The 18,028-nt window shown below is 38.6% G+C and overlaps 1 protein-coding gene across 5 annotated transcripts in view; it reads right to left on the bottom strand.

The window, feature by feature from the left end:
• Window positions 1-1,169: 1,169 nt before the first annotated feature.
• Window positions 1,170-18,028, bottom strand: part of plppr1 (phospholipid phosphatase related 1) — a 48,130-nt gene continuing 31,271 nt past the window's right edge. For 2 of the 5 annotated variants that reach the window (XM_067484405.1, XM_067484404.1), the window contains exons 4-8: window positions 13,808-13,940; window positions 9,706-9,956; window positions 8,029-8,205; window positions 3,411-3,542; window positions 1,170-3,014 (exon numbers count right to left, since the gene is read on the bottom strand). In XM_067484405.1, the coding sequence (XP_067340506.1) occupies window positions 2,982-3,014; window positions 3,411-3,542; window positions 8,029-8,205; window positions 9,706-9,956; window positions 13,808-13,940 (726 nt within the window). In that variant the 3' untranslated portion in view covers window positions 1,170-2,981. The other 3 variants (XM_067484403.1, XM_067484402.1, XM_067484406.1) reach the window with 2 other exon arrangements.

The raw sequence follows: 18,028 nt of genomic DNA, 5'->3' as shown, positions 1-18,028 counted from the left end.
AGCGCAGGCTGTCACAGCTGAAATGAATACCTGACAGAGCAAAAGAGCAAGTGCACTGGCTGAGCCGTCACTTTCTTTGTGTCTGTGTTTGTGTGTGGGTGCTTTGCTTAGCAGTGACATAAACATCACTGAAGTTGATGTGGTTGTAATAGGATGAATCAACAGAAAAACTAAATAACAGCCTGGTTTTAGCATATCTGTGCTCATTCTAATCCCAGTCCGTGTGGCGTGTTTGCTGGACAGGGGTGTGGTGTGAGGAGAAAAGGGCTGCCTCACTGGATGTGACACTTGGCAGAACAAAGAAAGCAAAAAAGTCATATCCATATAGACTTTTCGGGGGCCTGTCTGAACATGTAAGCTCACTAAAACTTCAAACTTTTCTCCTGACTTTAGGCAAGTCAGAGACAACAACCAGGTTCCGTCTTTCCACTTGGGCACATTGGCATTTTTCCGTTCAAAAAATAAGTGGCAGTTCAGGGGATTTTTTGTCGTTGCCGTTTCTTTTTTGCTTTTTTGTCCCAGAAACATTTCATGATTTCAAACTCTGAATCTCTTTAGTAAAATTGTTGTGTTGTGTCTTCTCCAGAGAATTACTTTAATCGTGGCATGATGTTCGTGGGTGAAATTTTAAACGATTGTTTACCCTCTGAGCTCAGCCTCTGATTAAATGCTTCCTATACTGTACTGTCCATTGTATCCTGCACAAAGACTACACATACTAAAATGGAAACACTGTGTGTTCTGTTAGGTTATGAAATGGTCATTATTTTAGTGCATGTCATCACATCAAGGGCAGACTGAAACAACAATACTAACTCCCTCACAGTCTGGTATATCTTTATTCTGGATAAACACATTTGATCTAAGTCAATTATTAGGCAGTGCAGTGGCGGAGTGGTTAACGCTGCCCTCAGAAGATCCCTGGTTCGGATCCCCATCAGGCTGTGGCCCTTCTGTGTGGCGTACTCCTGTTTCTTCCCCCAGCCCAAAAACATGTATGTTAGCTAAATTAAGTGACTCTAAAATGCCCCTAGGTGTGAATGTGAGGGTAAATGGTCTGTTCTGTGGCCTGCTCTGAACCTGAATAGCATAATTTGTTACAGATAATGTATGTAAGTCTTTAACTACCCCCAACCAACTGGAGATCAAAAGTTACCACTTTTAAAAAGACAGAAGAACACAGTGTTGCTACTGACTATTTAATTGGTGAACAAACCAAGAAAAAAAATATGCAGCATTTCAAATGAAACACTTTTTTGTTGTTTTCAAAGTAAAAGACAATAGTATTCACAATGATAATAAGTCTAATCATGAATATCTATAAAACATCATGATTTCTCTCTTCATGCTGGGCATAACTTCCAATAGGAAATGGAATCACAACATTGCATCACAATCCACTGGTGGGACGGGGAAGGGTGCCTCAAGGAGGAAAAGCGAAACAGGAGTCATTAGCCTGGTTTCCAGTAAAAGGGCTAGCTGGGACTGAGGTCAGTGTAACTCCTTATATTATATCCACATCATTCATAAGAAAGTCTTCCTTTGAGATTTCGGTTTAAAGCTAATTGTAAAGCCATACTAGTGAAATCTTCAGGAAGATCTAGCACAGGCTAGCCCCACTGGACCTTTGAGGAGGAAACCCCATTAACATCACAGAGAATCAGAAAATGGGGTTGAAACAAACTCTTTATGAAAAGTTCAGTCATATTTTCATACATTGTTTTCTCATAATGTGACACTGCGGGTTGTCAACCCTCATTTCTGACTCAGAGGATATAAATGACTCCTGTCATTTCCTCCTGAGGTAGGAGGGGTTGTTCCCCACAACACCTAAATTGATACCAAAACATATCCAGGTTTACAGCAGGCAAACAGGTCCAAATGGATCGTAATCATTATACAGATTAACAAAAATCTTTACAAAATATGACCTGACATGGTCAATTAATGTACAGCAGGAGATAATAAAAAGAATGATTCTGTCTTTTTTCTGTACAAATGACAAACATCACAAAATGACAACATCAATATTTTTTCCATAGCAGATTTTTCAGACTGAGGGAAATAGATGCGGTGATCAACGAGGCATTTCACCTGACAGGATGTGATGTAAAATGAGTGAGCCAGCTGACAGGAAGTGTGCAGGTTAAACACCGTCAGGATCATGGATGTATTGAGAGAGCTGGACACAGGTGCCATCACTCAGCCAACTGTTTCGTCGGTGTCCACTCGCAGTTTTGCAACAAAAAAAAAAACCTCTGCGGCCAATTAGTTTTTTCTCCACAGACGACAATGGTAATCATCTTGTCTGCAAAATTATAGCATGACACCTCTAAATGCAAAGAAATTCACGGAGCTTTTACGTGTGTTAAAGTCACACAGAGTTTATCTCTTCAAAACATCTTTATGACGTAAAGTCTACAGGCTGAGCAGGAGCGCGTGGGGCCAGTGGGGGGCACACACGAGTGGTGGCAGAAGCAAACCTGATAATTAGCTACTTTTTTGGCACATGCATCAGCCAAGCAATTTTTATCCAAGTGCCAGGGCGCCATGTTTGACTCCAGTATCCAGGTTTCCTAATACATCCATAGTCAGGATAGGCTACAGCACTCGCTCATACAAAATGTACAAAACACTGTCCTCTAACTACAAACAGCACACCTTGGAGGAAAAAATGCCCCATGTTTCAAATGGTTGCAAATATCTGGAAAAACAATCTGTGCTTACGTTTACTTGTGGTATTTTTGCCACTAATGTGATCTGTGTGCCTTTGCAGTTTGAACTAATAGCTCATAGCTAATAGCATAGCTCAACTAGATGAAAACCATTGAAAACACAGGGGATTTTATCCCCTTGGTGATTTAAACAGATATATCAGGAGTGTTTTTTGTTGAGCATTCGGAGCCACGTGGCATGCGTCCTTGTCATTGTGTCTGGAAGTGCTGTGGAGACGCAAACGTGACCCGGTGCTGCCCCCTTAGTCATGTGACCTCCGTCATTGTTGCCGAGTGGTTCTGCAAATGGATGTGGAAGGAGGAAGAAAGGAAGAGAGGAAGACAATGGAAGGAGTGGGGAAAGGTGCAGGGATGAAAAGGTAGAATGTCAGGAGTGCTTTGTGTAAGGTTCTGCATGGGTTTCTGAGGGCAGGGCATAGTGCAAAATATCATGCCTGTGTTTTATAGACAGAAAAAAAGACTGATACTGAAACCCTCTCTTTTGTTGACATAAAACCTTTTCTTCAGGAATTCTAAGGAATGTAGAAATTACTAACAAATTACAATAAAAGTAAGTTGAATTCCAGCACACTAGTGTTTTAAGCTGAAGGTCTGGAGGGATCTCTGCTAATTAATGAGGAAAGATAATGTGCATTATAGAGATTAAAGATTTTGAGATTCAAGGTTTTTTGCTACCTGTGCGCTGAGGGTCTCCAGAGGACTTTCTACACGGGGAAAAGTCATTAGAGGCAGACCACGATAGTCTTCAGTCTTCTGTTTAACTGCTGCACTGTGGACGCCTTTGAAGTTGTTCACAACACATATACCCTGTGAAGTTTGAGGACAGGTGGTTAACGTCAAAGACTGTCACAAAGACTGTCTCCACATCTACAGACAAAATGTTTTTTTTTTATAAGAATAACCCCTAAAACTGTCCAATTAAAATTTATTTGAAAAATCATACTAATGTCAGAATAAGACTTAGAGTCTACAGCCATGCAGAACTATGAATCCTCATAGTTAGATTAAAAATGAAAATATCACCAAAGCACCCACAATTAATACTTTGGAAAACATGAAAATATGTGATATGCAGCAATACCCTCAAAACCACAGTGCCAGCTTCATGATGGCGGTGGAGAAGAAGACAGGGGATCACTAAAAACACTAAGACAGACCGTCAATGGACCGTAAACAGCAGTTTATGTCAGTCTAATTAATAGCTGACTGCATACACTTAATTTTTACAGCTGCAAAATTAACATCCCTCTAGAAAGAAATAAAATGCTTTATTGTATCTGTATGCATACTGCCTGAAGACAAATCTTACCTTCCAATGATAAGTAATTTTATTTTATCAAAAAACAACACTCAGTGTGCCATGACTACTATAGTGTATTATGAGTAAAAAAATAAAATAAAAAGGTCAGTTAAAATAAACTGATTTCATTAATTTGAAATGAAAATGCCTAATGGTTTTCCAAACGGCTTGGTCAGAACGTTTATTGTGGGTATATAAAGTTTATATGAGTGTAAAGGCTCAATCAAACATTACATCCACAAAAGTCAGCCATTATTTAATGCAGTGAGTGGAGATGCTCCATTCATCTTTGTGGAATGGCAGTTTGCCCAGCAGGCACAGTGAACTGTGAACTGATGACTTGTTGCTTCATTTTTTTTTTTTTTTGTCTGTTAAAATTCTTGTAAATTCAGTGGTGTTTTTTTCCAGTCAGGTTGTGATAACAGTGGGGACATCATCAAGGCTCCTGCATTTCTGAATTCTTCTATGGACTATGTAATAAAAGAAGGCAGCCTGAGGTAGAATCATTTCCCCCCAGGCCAACCATGCCCCGGGGCAGTGGCAGAGGTAAAAAATGAAGCGGTGTGATTCACTGCAGGAAGATGCCCAACTTTCCCATGTTTGTGGACAGTACTTTTCCACTGCTTCCAAAGCAAAACAAAAGAATGAGCTACGGGGTGAGAATCTAAGGACGACTGGCCAACATCACACTCTCACAAAAACATAAACTCCGCCACAGTGAATCTTGTTTTTAGATTAATCTTCTTATCTACTCCTGGATAAAGGCTAAAGTACACCTATGCTATAACCATACTGTACTTTCAAATACATGTCACTATGGCTTGGCCCCAAACTAGCAATATGATGTAAATAAAGTCAATTAAAATAAAAAAAAAAAGTACACCGCCATAGGAATGCTTTGTTTTAATACCTTAGATAGGCCAAGCTGTCATTTATCATCTCAGGTAGGAAAAATAAAATTCACTTATCACAACAACTTGAAAAATCTGTTGAGGGGCCATGAAGCCCAGGGAACTCTCTGTACACCTCCATGACAAAATTGTGATGATGAATCGATCAGGGCAAAGGTACAGAACCATTGCTTAAGCTTTGACTGTTCCCGAGCACAGTGGCTTCAATAACTGTGCCATGAAAAAGGTTTGGAACCGATAGGGCTCTTCCTAGAGTTGGCTGCTTGCAAGTCCTCTGCAAAGATGGGAGAACCTGCAGGAAAGGATGAACAGCTCAGAAACACAACATCGATCATGTCTACATGCAGTGGCTTGATGGAAGCCACTGCAGGATGTGGCATTTCACAAGAAGTTTAGCCAAATGGTGTTTAAAGGATTCTGAGAGCACAGGTTATCTGGTTGGATGAGACAGAAATTGAACTCAAAGCACTATATCTAGCAGACACCAGGCACCGCTCATCACCTGCCTAATACCACCCCAACAGTGAAGCATGGTGGTTGAAGCATAACACTATGGGGGAAATAGCAGAGACAGGGAGACAGGCCAGAATGTAGGGAAAGATAAAAGCATTTAAATACAGAGAGGCTTTGGGACACATCTCTGACTGAGTGACCCAGCAAACACCCAGTCTTGCTGTATTTGCTGCTAAAGGGGCTTCTACAAATAGCTGAATTAAGCATCTGAAAATTTATGTAAAGCAGAGATTTAAGTTTTTGGCGTACAGAGTCATCATTAATTCTAGTTCTAAAAGGTAAAGGGACATGAAGTGAATGTATATCAGACTTACTATTAACAGTATATGGCAGCTCTATATATCTTACACGTTTTGGTTATACCAGACCTGGGAGGTGTAAACACGTGTCTCTGCTTTGTCTAAAGTCAAATAGACACCTATGTCTCCTTTCTTAATCTTTACCAACATCATCTTTGAGCTCCTCGACCAAGTGCTTAACAGTGATCCTTCTATCTGCTGGCAGAGGACAAAGCTCTTGTAAGACTAAATTGCTGTTTGATGAGTCGATTCAGATCTCCTTTCTGTGAGCACTGGTAGTGAAGGGATTTAAGCTACACCTGCTTTCTACTCTCTTTGGGCCAATTATTTCCCTCAAGATAGCAGTCCATCAAACAGCCTCAGTTCTAGGACGACAAGACCTTCACAACCTTGATCGTGACCATCAGGACCATGTGCACGAGACAGGCAGTCCTTCTCAGGTAATGGTTTTGTGGTAATAAGCTGGAAATGAGCAGGGTAAAAACTGCTGAGGTGATGATTGACTTTCATGTTTTCATCTTTCCCTGGAGATCACTGACTATGATTTTTTTTATAGGTCAATCATTAAACGCTTACATTTTTAACTTAACAATGGGGTGTGAGGGTTCCCCCTCCTTGTGGACAAGTTGGTCCATGCTGACCACACTGCAGAGTGTTGGCTCTGAGCATTCTTTAAAGTCCAACAAGAACAGGATCAATAACAACTAACTCTGTTCGCTTAGGTGACACTAAGCATCTACAGTACAATATTCCTGTAAACCCAAAATCTACCCATGCCCCAACATCGTCTATGGTCCTAATTCGCCCTCCCAATGCTCACCCTTGGAAAACCTCAGTATCCAGATCCCTCTACTATGTAAAGGTCTGTAAATATCAAGGCTCTTACTAATTAAGGTTGTTTTTAATCAATTACAGTCTTTTGTGGAAAATGATAACATTTTAGAAAAATTCCAATCTGACTTTATATCTCGACATAGTACTGAGTCAGCTTTTTTAAAGCTTCATGATGATATTCTTTTATCTGTTGATCCGTGTGTTGGTGCTGTTGGTGCTACGCTGCATATAAAATGCTGCTGGTATGTAAATTGTGGGTGGACAAGTTGTCAAGGTCTCCACCACAATGTAAATTTTCACAGAACTGTTTGATCACATCAAATCAGCTACAACCAAAGCACAATAAAAAAAATTCTGTTTTCATTTTTTCCACTGTTTTCCCTCCTTGTCTCCTCCTTCCTCTCATCTTTTTCACACTTCATCCCACTTTGACTCTTGGGGCCCAGCAGCAATTACTGTACAAGTAATGAAGCCTCTGAGACTGTTAAATAAATCTTTTCTTTTTTTTTTTTTTGATTTGCAGAGGGCTTCCTTCACCTTCCTTCCTCCTAAATAGGCTTTCTGCTTCAGCCCAAAATCAACTCAAGGGTTTCAGTTATAATCAATACCCCTCATTTAAACACCGCATAAATTGTGATGTTGACAAAGCCATTTGAATTTTCAGTGGTAGCCCGCATCACATCACAACGCATCACATCACAACGCATCACAGGAGATGGATCTTACTATTACATTAAACACTTGGATGCCTGGGAAGTCCAGTTTGCACAATTTAGCTTTTGTAACAATAACTGCTTAGATATAACCGATAACAGGATCTCTTACCTCTGGAGTACATAAGCAAAATTAATCAGTTCACTGGTTTTATCATGTGGTTCCTTCCATCTTGCAGCATTAAACCCAATCACTAATTCAAACTAATGTTTTGTGCAGCTCTCTCCTTTTTAGGTTCCCCTACCTTTTCCTCACCGTGGCCCGTGGAACCAGAGTGCCTGCAGATCTCAGTAGAAATCCAGGGGCCATCTTAGTATTTCTCTGCTTTTTTCTCTTCTCTTTCACCTAATCAACCAGTGCGTCCTCAAAAGCATCCCTCCATCCAAACTCACCTGCATCTGAACCTCCTTCAAGCCTATTAAACCCTGCTTCATCCTGTTTCACTGCCTCTACCCAATCACCTCTTCATGAACTTCTCTATTTCGCTTCTTTACCAAATTAGTGTTTAGGAGTTTATTATACCTGAGCGAATAGCAACAGAGCTAACTTTCACATACATTTTGTGGCCTCTCTAACCTGCAATCATTGATTACTGGCCTTGCTAATAATTTAATTACTGGCTTGGGTCAGTTCAAAAATTAAGCTGAAATTTGTTATTTTATATTTAAAAACAATTATGTCCAGAATCCACAATAAACTTCCTATTTCTCTTTTGTTCTCACCAAAAACAGAGCAATGGCTGATCCAAGTATAAATCCAGCCACTACGTCCGAACAGTGGTTTCGGTACTCCGAGACTCGGTTGAGGCCAGTCAGGAAGGCCGAACAGAGCGTGCCAAGACAGAGCACAGGTTTGGCCAGGCGACTGGACTTGGTCTTGATTGTGCTGGTGATGTACATCTGGAAGAGGACAATGGAGTAATTAAATTAAACTAAAGATGTCAGACTGAAAACAGAAAAAATGTTGCATAGTAACCCCATTTCTCCTAGATTACGCAAGAGCAGAGACATGTCTCGTGTACAGCAACAAATATTTGACCATTTTAAGGCAGGAAAAAGCCTCCAATGCATAACAAAACAGTTACAGAAAGATGTCAAAAACTTGCATCATATGAGTGAAATAATTCCAAAACAAAGAGTTTTGGTTTTTTACAGAGAATAAAAAATCAATCTATAAGGAACTTCGTACTGAGAGTAAAAGCTGTCAGAAGACACAGCATTTAAAAACATACTCTGTTTTCCGACTAAAGTTCTCACTTTTTGAACTTTTACCTCCTCCTGTGCTGACCAAGAGGCCCTACTGTACATATCAAATTCTGTTTTCATCAACAACCTGCCCTTTTTATTTCACTTGCTCTTGCTAAAATCTACTTTCTCCTTCACTTTTCAGCAGCTTGGTGCTTCCCCTCACTCCGATGTCACATTGGAGCTCTTCAAATAATCCCTCAAAGGGCTATTATTCATATGCTCCTGCTGCCAATTTTCCAAATGTGCTTCAGCCTGCCCTACGCTTGCAATACCGTTTTAAAAAATTATGAAGTCATTACCAATTTCTCCATCAAAGAACCAGAAGTGCAATATTACACATATTTACAGCAAATGGTTCAGATTCCGTTTTTGTTTTTTTATATTTCAGATATAGTAACTTTGATCAGCGCATAATTATCTGAATATTTGGTTTATTTTATTTATTTATCCTACATTCCAAACTTAGTTTCCTCCAAGAATTAAGGTAATCACATTCAGCTCTAAATGAGCGACTCCATTGCCACATATGTAGCTTTGATTCTGACTGTTAATCAATTTAGCTTGGAGTTAGTTTAAGAAAATGTTGTCTTAGTTAGGCTGATTTAAACAGAAATTAATATAAAACAACATATTCAAAAGTCTATTTAAGAATGAATGAATGAATGAATGAAAAGTGAATAAAATCAAATGTTATACATCAGAAAAACATGATTTTCTGATGTATAAAGTATAGTAGGTAGTGTAGTTGTAATCTAGCTCCTAGCTTTGAACAGAAATGGGCAGCAGGCTATGAAGGTCTGATATTTTTCCACAACCTAAGATTCTGTTCATTTTCAAGCTTGCAGTCTTCAGCTCCAACCAGTGAACCTGACCTAAACTGCTTTTTTCACACAGTTTGTCAGATTTCTTGCAGCCCCTTTGGAGCCACAGAGGACTTTATACTACATATATTTCAGAGTACTCCCTGATGCCTATTGGACTGTACAAATACATGTAATGAAACATTTAAGTTGTTCTAAAGTCTTCAAGGAAAAAAATTACATTTAATGATCCAGCAAAGAGAGAATCAAAATAGAAAAAGATACAGAGATTGAGAATTTAACAAACTGAAAAGCATGTTAGCTTTTCTAGAATTTGTTGCAGTCTTCTTACCGTCAAATAAACAGCGGAGTAAACACTCAGCGAAGCGTCCTTGGATGGAAACGACCGGCGGGCGTTCTCCACGATGACGGGGTTCCCGGTGCAGATGTTACCATTAATGATAAACTGGTGATTAAAACGACACTCTGTGCCGGTGTAGTTGGGCTTGCAGACAGACAGGAAGTAAGGCGAGAGACCTCCTGTCACTACTTGGCCCGCGTTGACGAAGATGTCTGTTGCAAACAGGCCGAATGCAAACACACCTGGTGCACACAGAAACAAAGGTACAGCGGAATGAGAATTTATGGCATAAAAGTTTGGTTAAAAAAGCAAAGAACACTGGCATGTAAACAAAAATGTGTAGAGGCTTTACACTGTGTATATCTGTGTATATCCCGGTGCATATTAGTCTGAGCTAAACCCCAGAACAGCTAATGTTAAGATGTCCTATGCCAACACAGATTTATTGTAAAAGAACAATATAAAACAGGTCATTTTGTATTGTTTTTCAGTTGTTTATACTGAAGTTTGTCATTAATCATATTATAGCTGCATCTGTACATCTTCCAATAATTTAACCCCTCTCTCTAACCAAAGAAAGGTTTTGTGTATGAACATAACATTAATACAGAACATGTTGGAATGAACCGAAGTTAAATCAGAAAGAGAAGAGGAGTGCATGACAGAAGAAAGAACCTTAAGCATGTGGAATATAAAATGGTATGTAAAGTGAGTTGGTGCACTGACAGTTGCAGCCAAAAAACCCTGACCGGTGTCTGTGTCTGGATTCCTTTTGCTGTGAAATATAACTGCTAATTATCTAGCCTGCTTAGCCATGAAATTACTCTGCTTTGTAATCTCATCCGGGGGGGGGGGGATTGGAGCTGCAGAGAGTTTTGGTAGCGGGGTTGGAGTGACTGTAAGGGCTAGAGGGGATAGGACTGTGTGAAGGGCATTAAGGGTAGTAGAGACGGGGGAACTGGGTGAACTAGAATAGATAAACAAAAGCCTCAGTGATATAACAAATTTGAGAGACTGTTTCGTGAACAGATGGCAAAATAAATGAGGTGAATTGCTCAATACATTTCCTGACAAAACCAAGCTGTATTATTTTAAAAATCAACAATATAGTTGTGATTACAAAAACAAAAAATGATAACCTTCTAAAAGTAAATGGCAAAGTTACTGTTGAATTGGTTAAACTTTTCTCTCTCTCTAAATATATATATATATATATATATATATAGATAGATAGGTAGATATAGATATATACACCATCTCTTAATAGAATGCACTCTAATATGACTCCACCACCCACAATGACCTCAATAATAAACAGTCATAGAAATGGAAGTTGATGAAGACAGTTTTTCTTTTTAAGACACCCAGTTCAAAGTGTACATCCAATATAATAGCTGTTTTGTGGTTGATGGTATAAAGCAGCGGTGCCCAATATGGCGATCGTGATCTACCAGTCAATCGCAAAGGTAGTGTGGGTGATCGCATGGAATTAACAGAGTAGACATCAGCAATCATCGGTCCTCACTATGTAATTTGTCACTTAATTGTGGTACAGGGCAGCCAGTCTGACATCTGACTTTTTTCTGACAGGTGGGTCACCGCGCATGCATACAACGGCACCAAGTGCTGCGAAACTCTAGCAAGCTAGCAAGATAGCGTCCGGACTATGCATCCATGGCTGATTCTATTCAGTGCAACTCATCAGAGTAAGGTAATGACAAAAAAATGTACAGAGTTGTATTGTGTAACAAGGGTTCATGTAATTATGCAAGCTATACAACATATTTTGTACATATAAAGAATTCTCAATATATTCATAAATATATGTTTTGTATTTTTATAGTAGGTAGATCATTTTGACTTGGTCATTTTATAAGTAGCTCACAAGCCAAAAAAGTAGTGATTGAATGCATGTTTGAACCATCTTCAATGAAGATATCTTCAAATATCTCTGAAAACAGACCTTTGATTATGACAAGCCTGCTGGTACAGTAATGCCTTTGGCATCTTTGATTCAAACACCAAGAATCTCTTTATAATTACTGTAACTATTCACAGCTGTGATCAAATATCACTTTGTGAGTAAGTGAGGCAGAATACCACGTAATTTAAAAGCCTTCACATACATTATTGCCACTGTAAATACTGTATAATAAATGCTGAAATATGAAGAAAAACACCCAGTGTTACTTATTACAAATTTCACATTCAAAAACTTGACTGAACGTGTTATGGTAAATGGTAGAAGTACTGTATAAGCAAACTACTCTACTCTTTAGTTGCTCAGTTCTCATTGTGTTTGGGAGGATATTTGTGTTTATGTAAGGTCAAATCTCTGTCTGTAAGAACCTCAGTGAGAGAATAGCTTTTCACACACTAGCACCATTAAAGATCTGGTATCACATGAGGAAACACCACCGTCCTATTTCCCAGTGTCACTGACCAACAACGCCCCAGGAAAGCAGCAAATATATCACATTCGCTCCACAGATCAGATAAAGAAACTCACTTTCTCTACTGTCTGCGTGATACATCAAGTCTGTGCAACAGGGAAAGAGTAGCAAGGCTTTAAAAATTTGTGACAATGTTCTGTTAATATATATGACTATTTAGTGTAAAAATGTATGCTTGTGTTTTTTAAAAATGCATATGCTGTCCACGTCCTGGCCTCATCAGCTCATTTGCATAGCCTGCATTTTATTTGTCTTTTGTAGAATAAATTTGTGCTTTGCTAAGTCTTTTTACCATTATGATAGAAGTATTGAGAACATCAACAAACACCACATCCTCGTGTTCTGTATCATCACGGTTACCGTGTGACTGAGTAGCTTTTTGCATTGGAGCTCCCCTCACAGGCGACATTCAGCTTAGCCACAAGATACTACATGTTGCTTCCTGCTTTAAATCCTACTGAAAGACAATCATGGTGTTGCAGATGCCCAGTGTACTGAGCAATTAACCTCATAATCAGTTCTAATATACTTCTTGATAACATTAATTAAAATGAATTATAAAAAGTCCAAAGCAGCACCTTCATCTAGTGGTGATAGGATGACTGTAGTGCATAATAGTGCACAGGTGTAAGGTGTTTTCACTTACGTACAGTGCAAAATAAACTTTCCGAAAAAATGTTTAATTAAATTCTCAGTGGCATTAACGTCACAGGAATAAAGTTTCCACTCTCTAAAAAAGAATGTTGTCACAGTCCTCAGGTGTCCTTTAAAAAGCAGGGTCATCAGTCGAGCAAAGATCTGTCTGGTCTGTAAATGACGTGAACAGGAGGTCAACCACTAGGTGATACAGACTTCAAGTAAATGACAAAAAGTTTAACACATTTCAGTAACATTGCAAATGATGATGTGAAAATTATATCTCAACAATCAAATTGTGCTCATCTACAGTCTTAAACTCTGGGCAAACAGTGGACAAAAATAAATTGAAACTAAATAGCCCAACCAACATTAAATGCAAAACTAAACCAAACTAATGAAGTAGTTTAAAGGATAGAATTTGAACAATTTCCAATGTTTTCATCATTATTATGATTCCACCCCGTCTGTTGAGATTATGTATTGTGTTCCATCTCCATCCATTGCTTTTTTCATTTCTTTTTATGAGAGGAAGTATTTAGAGCAAAACCGTTCTAAATCAAAGAAGTTTATTACTGTCAATGCTGTAGCATCTGGCGTGTTCTCCTCTTCATTTTAGTGGTATTTTTGCTTGAGGTGGTGGAACAAATTATATTCACATTTCCGTCATTTGTTTCCATCACAACTTACACATCACAGTTGTTTGACTCACCAAACCATTTCTAAATGACTGAGGAAGCTCTTTTTTCTTCCTCACTTTCTGTGAGCTCAACCATCTGCTACACTTGTTCGGTTTGTAGGGAAATGTAAGATGGTCACGTTCCGGCATCTGTATCAATACATGACAACTGACAAATTTTTCTTTGGATTTTTAAAGGGCATACACACATATTTAAGTGTTGATGCTCATAAAGGAGTACGTTTCTGAGCGATCAGAGAGTTACTCCAGACACCATCAACAGGAGTGGCCTCAGGGCAGCGTGGAACTTTTGGCATTTTCTTACCTATGAAGCGGATGATACGTCGAATTAGAGGGTTGAGGTAACAACAGTCTCCTGTCACAATGGTTTTCTCCTGGGCCAGGAGTGCTTCCCTCGTTGATTTCATCACATACATGGACACCTCTCCGATGAAAATCTACACACACACACACACACACACACACACACACACACACACACACATATAAAGAGAATGCCAAACAGAGAGAGAGAAATACATAAATGTATTATAATGGAGAGGAACTTTTTGCCCTTGTCTGTTCTGTGTACATAAATGACTGTGTCCTAATGCAGCCTTTCTTCAAGTCCATTATAGTGTGGACATTACATCAAGTCTACTGGAGAAGAAAAACTGCTGCTGGACACACAGTATAAAACTCATTGCCCATTGCCCTAGGGGATACACGCTTCTGCAAAAACGATAAGGAATGTTTGTATAAACTAAGTGTATGTGTGTGTGGTTTTGGCCTTTGGTGTGTTTGTGTTCCTGAAGAGTGTGCTTTGTTTTTTTTTATTTTTTTTTACCATCAACATTCTTGTGGATATGAAACAAAAATGTCTGAATGTTTTAAAGCACTGCACTGGATTCAATCCTGCCTGGATTTATCAGCATGAAGGAAGCTAGCTTAATACTTTCAAATGCTTTTTCCCCACCATTGGATGATGACTGACATAAAGCATGCAAATACTGAATGTAACTATCATCAAATGCATCATGAGAGAAAATCCATCTTCTGATGTTTGCTGGTCTTCAAATGCAGCATATCCAAGGGAGGCATTCATGTTCAAATAGACTGTAACTTCAAATAGACAGGTATGACTGAGCAGTGGTTGTGACAAACCAAAATGAATTTTGCAGAGGTCAAAAGGGAGAGCTGTTGTTAACACTGACCAACATAATGCCATTAAGGTCTTTCAAGTGCTGCTAATATTGAAGTCATTCCCTGAGTTGGCTTTTATTTGGTGAGCCTTTTCCTAAAAGCACAGGTAACTGGAAATGGCCTCAAAGTATTTGCTTCAACAGTGAGAAGGTTAGTTAGTACTGACTGATCGTCTTATTTCGACTCGTGTAATACCATTTTCTTTTATACAAATGTCATGAAAACTGACGGGAAACAACTATCTCCCAGTGTACCATGTCATAAAGCCGAGAAACAACTTGGCATTCAACTCACCCAGTCAGGTCTGAGGAGAGAATGAAAAGGTTAAACATCAGACACAAAAAAGAAAATGCAAATCTTTCACAGAGTACCAACTTCTTTAAGAGTAATTTGAGAGATACAAGGACAACATAACACTTCTGGTCCATGTATTATTTCAATATTACCAACCTCTTTATCAGTGTAACAGATTTATGGGAGCTCAGGTCTGCAACAGAAAATAAAAATAGTACTGCACCTAAGGCAGTGTAACTGCCCACATTATTTAGCCATCTTTATGCATGTTACACTATTTTTTCAGCTCACACATGAAATGTGAATGCTGTCCCCTGTGGAAATGTATAAAGGATTTATGGTGCGATCCAGGGACTGGCAAAAGTCAAGAAGAAGACAATCAAGTCCATGGCCTGAGGCAACAGAAAACTTCTACTACTTGTTACAGTTTACAAGCTTTTTATATGATGTTATGATCTAATTAATATTGGTGGTACAAATGAGGCGTTCATTACACAATATGCAGCCCACAATTGGACTTTAAAAAATCGGGTCAAAATTCTAGAATAAAATTATTTAACAAAATGTATTAGGGTTAACTTGTAGGCATCACAGTAGAGCTAGAAAATGTAAATCTGGGCAATGATTATTTTCCCTCTTTGACTTCTTCTTGACTTTAATTGTGGTGTGAAACACACAAGCAAAAAGCCCAAAACCTAAAGAAATTTGACCAGGTGAGCATAAAAGGCTGAGCTGCTCATAAATAAACTGGAAAAGTTCATATGTTTATATAAATGATGGTTTGCTCTATTGAGCTTTTTAGGGCCTTTTAGCACAATGTTTTTGTTTTCCATGAAAAAACTTTACTGTATGGTGGATTTCACTGCTCTATACAATATAATTTCCAGCTGCTGCCAGTACAAGCTCCAAAACCAAGTAAGTGTTGCAACTACCAAGCATTAAACAGCAGAAGGAAAATGTTAGTCAGCAATTAGCAGTGGAGGAGTCACATACACGAGACAAGATACATTTCATTTTCTATTTTAAAGTTGCTGTGTTTACAGCTTATTATGCTTCTTGCAAAGTAGAAAATAAATGAATGCTATTTTAATTTTTTCTTAACGACCAGGTAATTTACCGTGTAGATACCAAGAAGCACATAAAAACGAGTGGAATCAGTTCCTAATTTGGCTTGAAAAAATCCCCCTGAGCTTTCAGAAAAGATTTATTAAGATGGTTACGGCTAAACCCCAGTCATGTTACGTCTGTTTCTATTGGATACACACTCGATGAGAGCGTCATACTTTCACTGTCGTGGCTCGGAGGGACTGCCTTTCTAATGCACATCCATGGCTGAACAAATTTATAGACCGCTGCATGAATATGACCCATCTAACCTCCACAGACTCCCATTGTTCCTGCCATGTGGAACACTCAGCATAAATTACTGCCTCTCTGCTAATTGGCCAACATCCCAGTCCTGTCATCATTAATTCTGATTGGTCACCTCTCTGGTTTATGACGCACGTGAAGATACATACTGTACAGTGTCAAGCACAACTTAAGCACCTGACACAGCACTCTCAAAGGGCACAATTAAAAAGTTTGGGATAGCATACCGATTGAAAAAGAGATGAGTGAATAACAAAGGCCATATACTGTATACACCAATGAGAGAGAAAGAGAGGACACAGGAAATAACCAGCAAGATTCAATAGAACAGCACATTAACAGGAAGTGTGTACGATCAAGGACAAGCGTGATAAAAGAGGAAGAATTTATTTTGTTAGGGTTTAAGAATTTCAAGTAAAACAACACATCATGAAGAGACAATAGCTATGTTCACAATATATGCCAAACTGGATTTTTCCAAATGAATTAGATTAAAGATTAGATTTTTTCTTTAAGTGTGAATATTGTATCTTATCTGGGCCACTTTTGTATGTGGTCCCACATGTAGATTACATTCATATCTAGTCTCTGGCTATGCCACAGCTGTCAAATGCGAATTCCTGGAGTTTTTGCCCCTCAACATGCCTGTGCATATTGGCTGTTCATCATCAGTCAGTGTTGGCAACCGCAAAAATAAAGGTCAACAGGAAGTTTAAAATCAAGAAAAGGCCAAGAAATAGTGTCACAACAGCTTTGGAGAAGAATCCATGCTTTGACGGTTATAGTTGTTATTTTTGTACAGTCAGGGCTAACATTTAAGATACACTGGTCCCTGCGTGTCAAGTGCTCAGACATTTGCAAGCTGAATTAAGGAAAAAAGACAAATAACTGCTTTTCTCAAAAATGTTTCCTTTTTTAGTATATTTATCGTGCAATAAAGTTACACTAACGTATGTTTATAGTCTATTGATTTAGTCTAAAATGACATGTCACATATTTTATTTTTATTCTTTTATTTTGTTAAGTTATTAGGGCAGAAAACTGTCCAAACCACACACAGATTCAGTCTCAGCAAATCGACTGTAAATAATATTGTCTGCCACATTTCCCGGAGAATCCGAGCACTCTACTGGAACTTAAACTGATGTTTTGTTTTGTTTTTTATTTGGTCTATATCAAGAAGAGTGTGTGTATCTGTGTGAGACACACCAATTAACTAAACGAAAAAATACCAGTTACAGGATTTGTTCAGTAAAAGTGACAATAATTCAGATTTTATTTCACGATAACAGGTTGGTAACAGGAGAGTGTTTGAGCCTGACAGCAAAGAACGAAATGTCCCAGATGATAAACATATTAAAATGGGGAGAGAGAAAAAGGCTGCAGAACAGTGATATCTCATTACGAATGAATGGGTGGCATGTGTCCAAGAGTGAGACATCTTTCACAATCATCTTCTGATTAAGTGCCTCTTGAAACTGTCTGTTTGTAAAGGAGGTAAAACCTGGGATATAAAAAATGGGACACACTACTAAAAGCCTTCCCTTAGCACATTGCAGTTAATACATATTTGTTAAATTTGGGCTTTCAATGTAAGATCACTATTAGCCCCTGAAATAAATCTGAAACACTACATTTCATAATAATGTCAAGCAGGCGATGCATTACACTATAAGTA

Source organism: Channa argus, chromosome 18, assembly GCF_033026475.1.
Source record: "Channa argus isolate prfri chromosome 18, Channa argus male v1.0, whole genome shotgun sequence".
In the NCBI taxonomy this organism is placed as follows: Eukaryota; Metazoa; Chordata; class Actinopteri; order Anabantiformes; family Channidae; genus Channa; species Channa argus.
The sequence above is the reverse complement of the archived record's forward strand: the minus strand, read 5'-3'. Positions and strand labels throughout refer to the sequence as shown.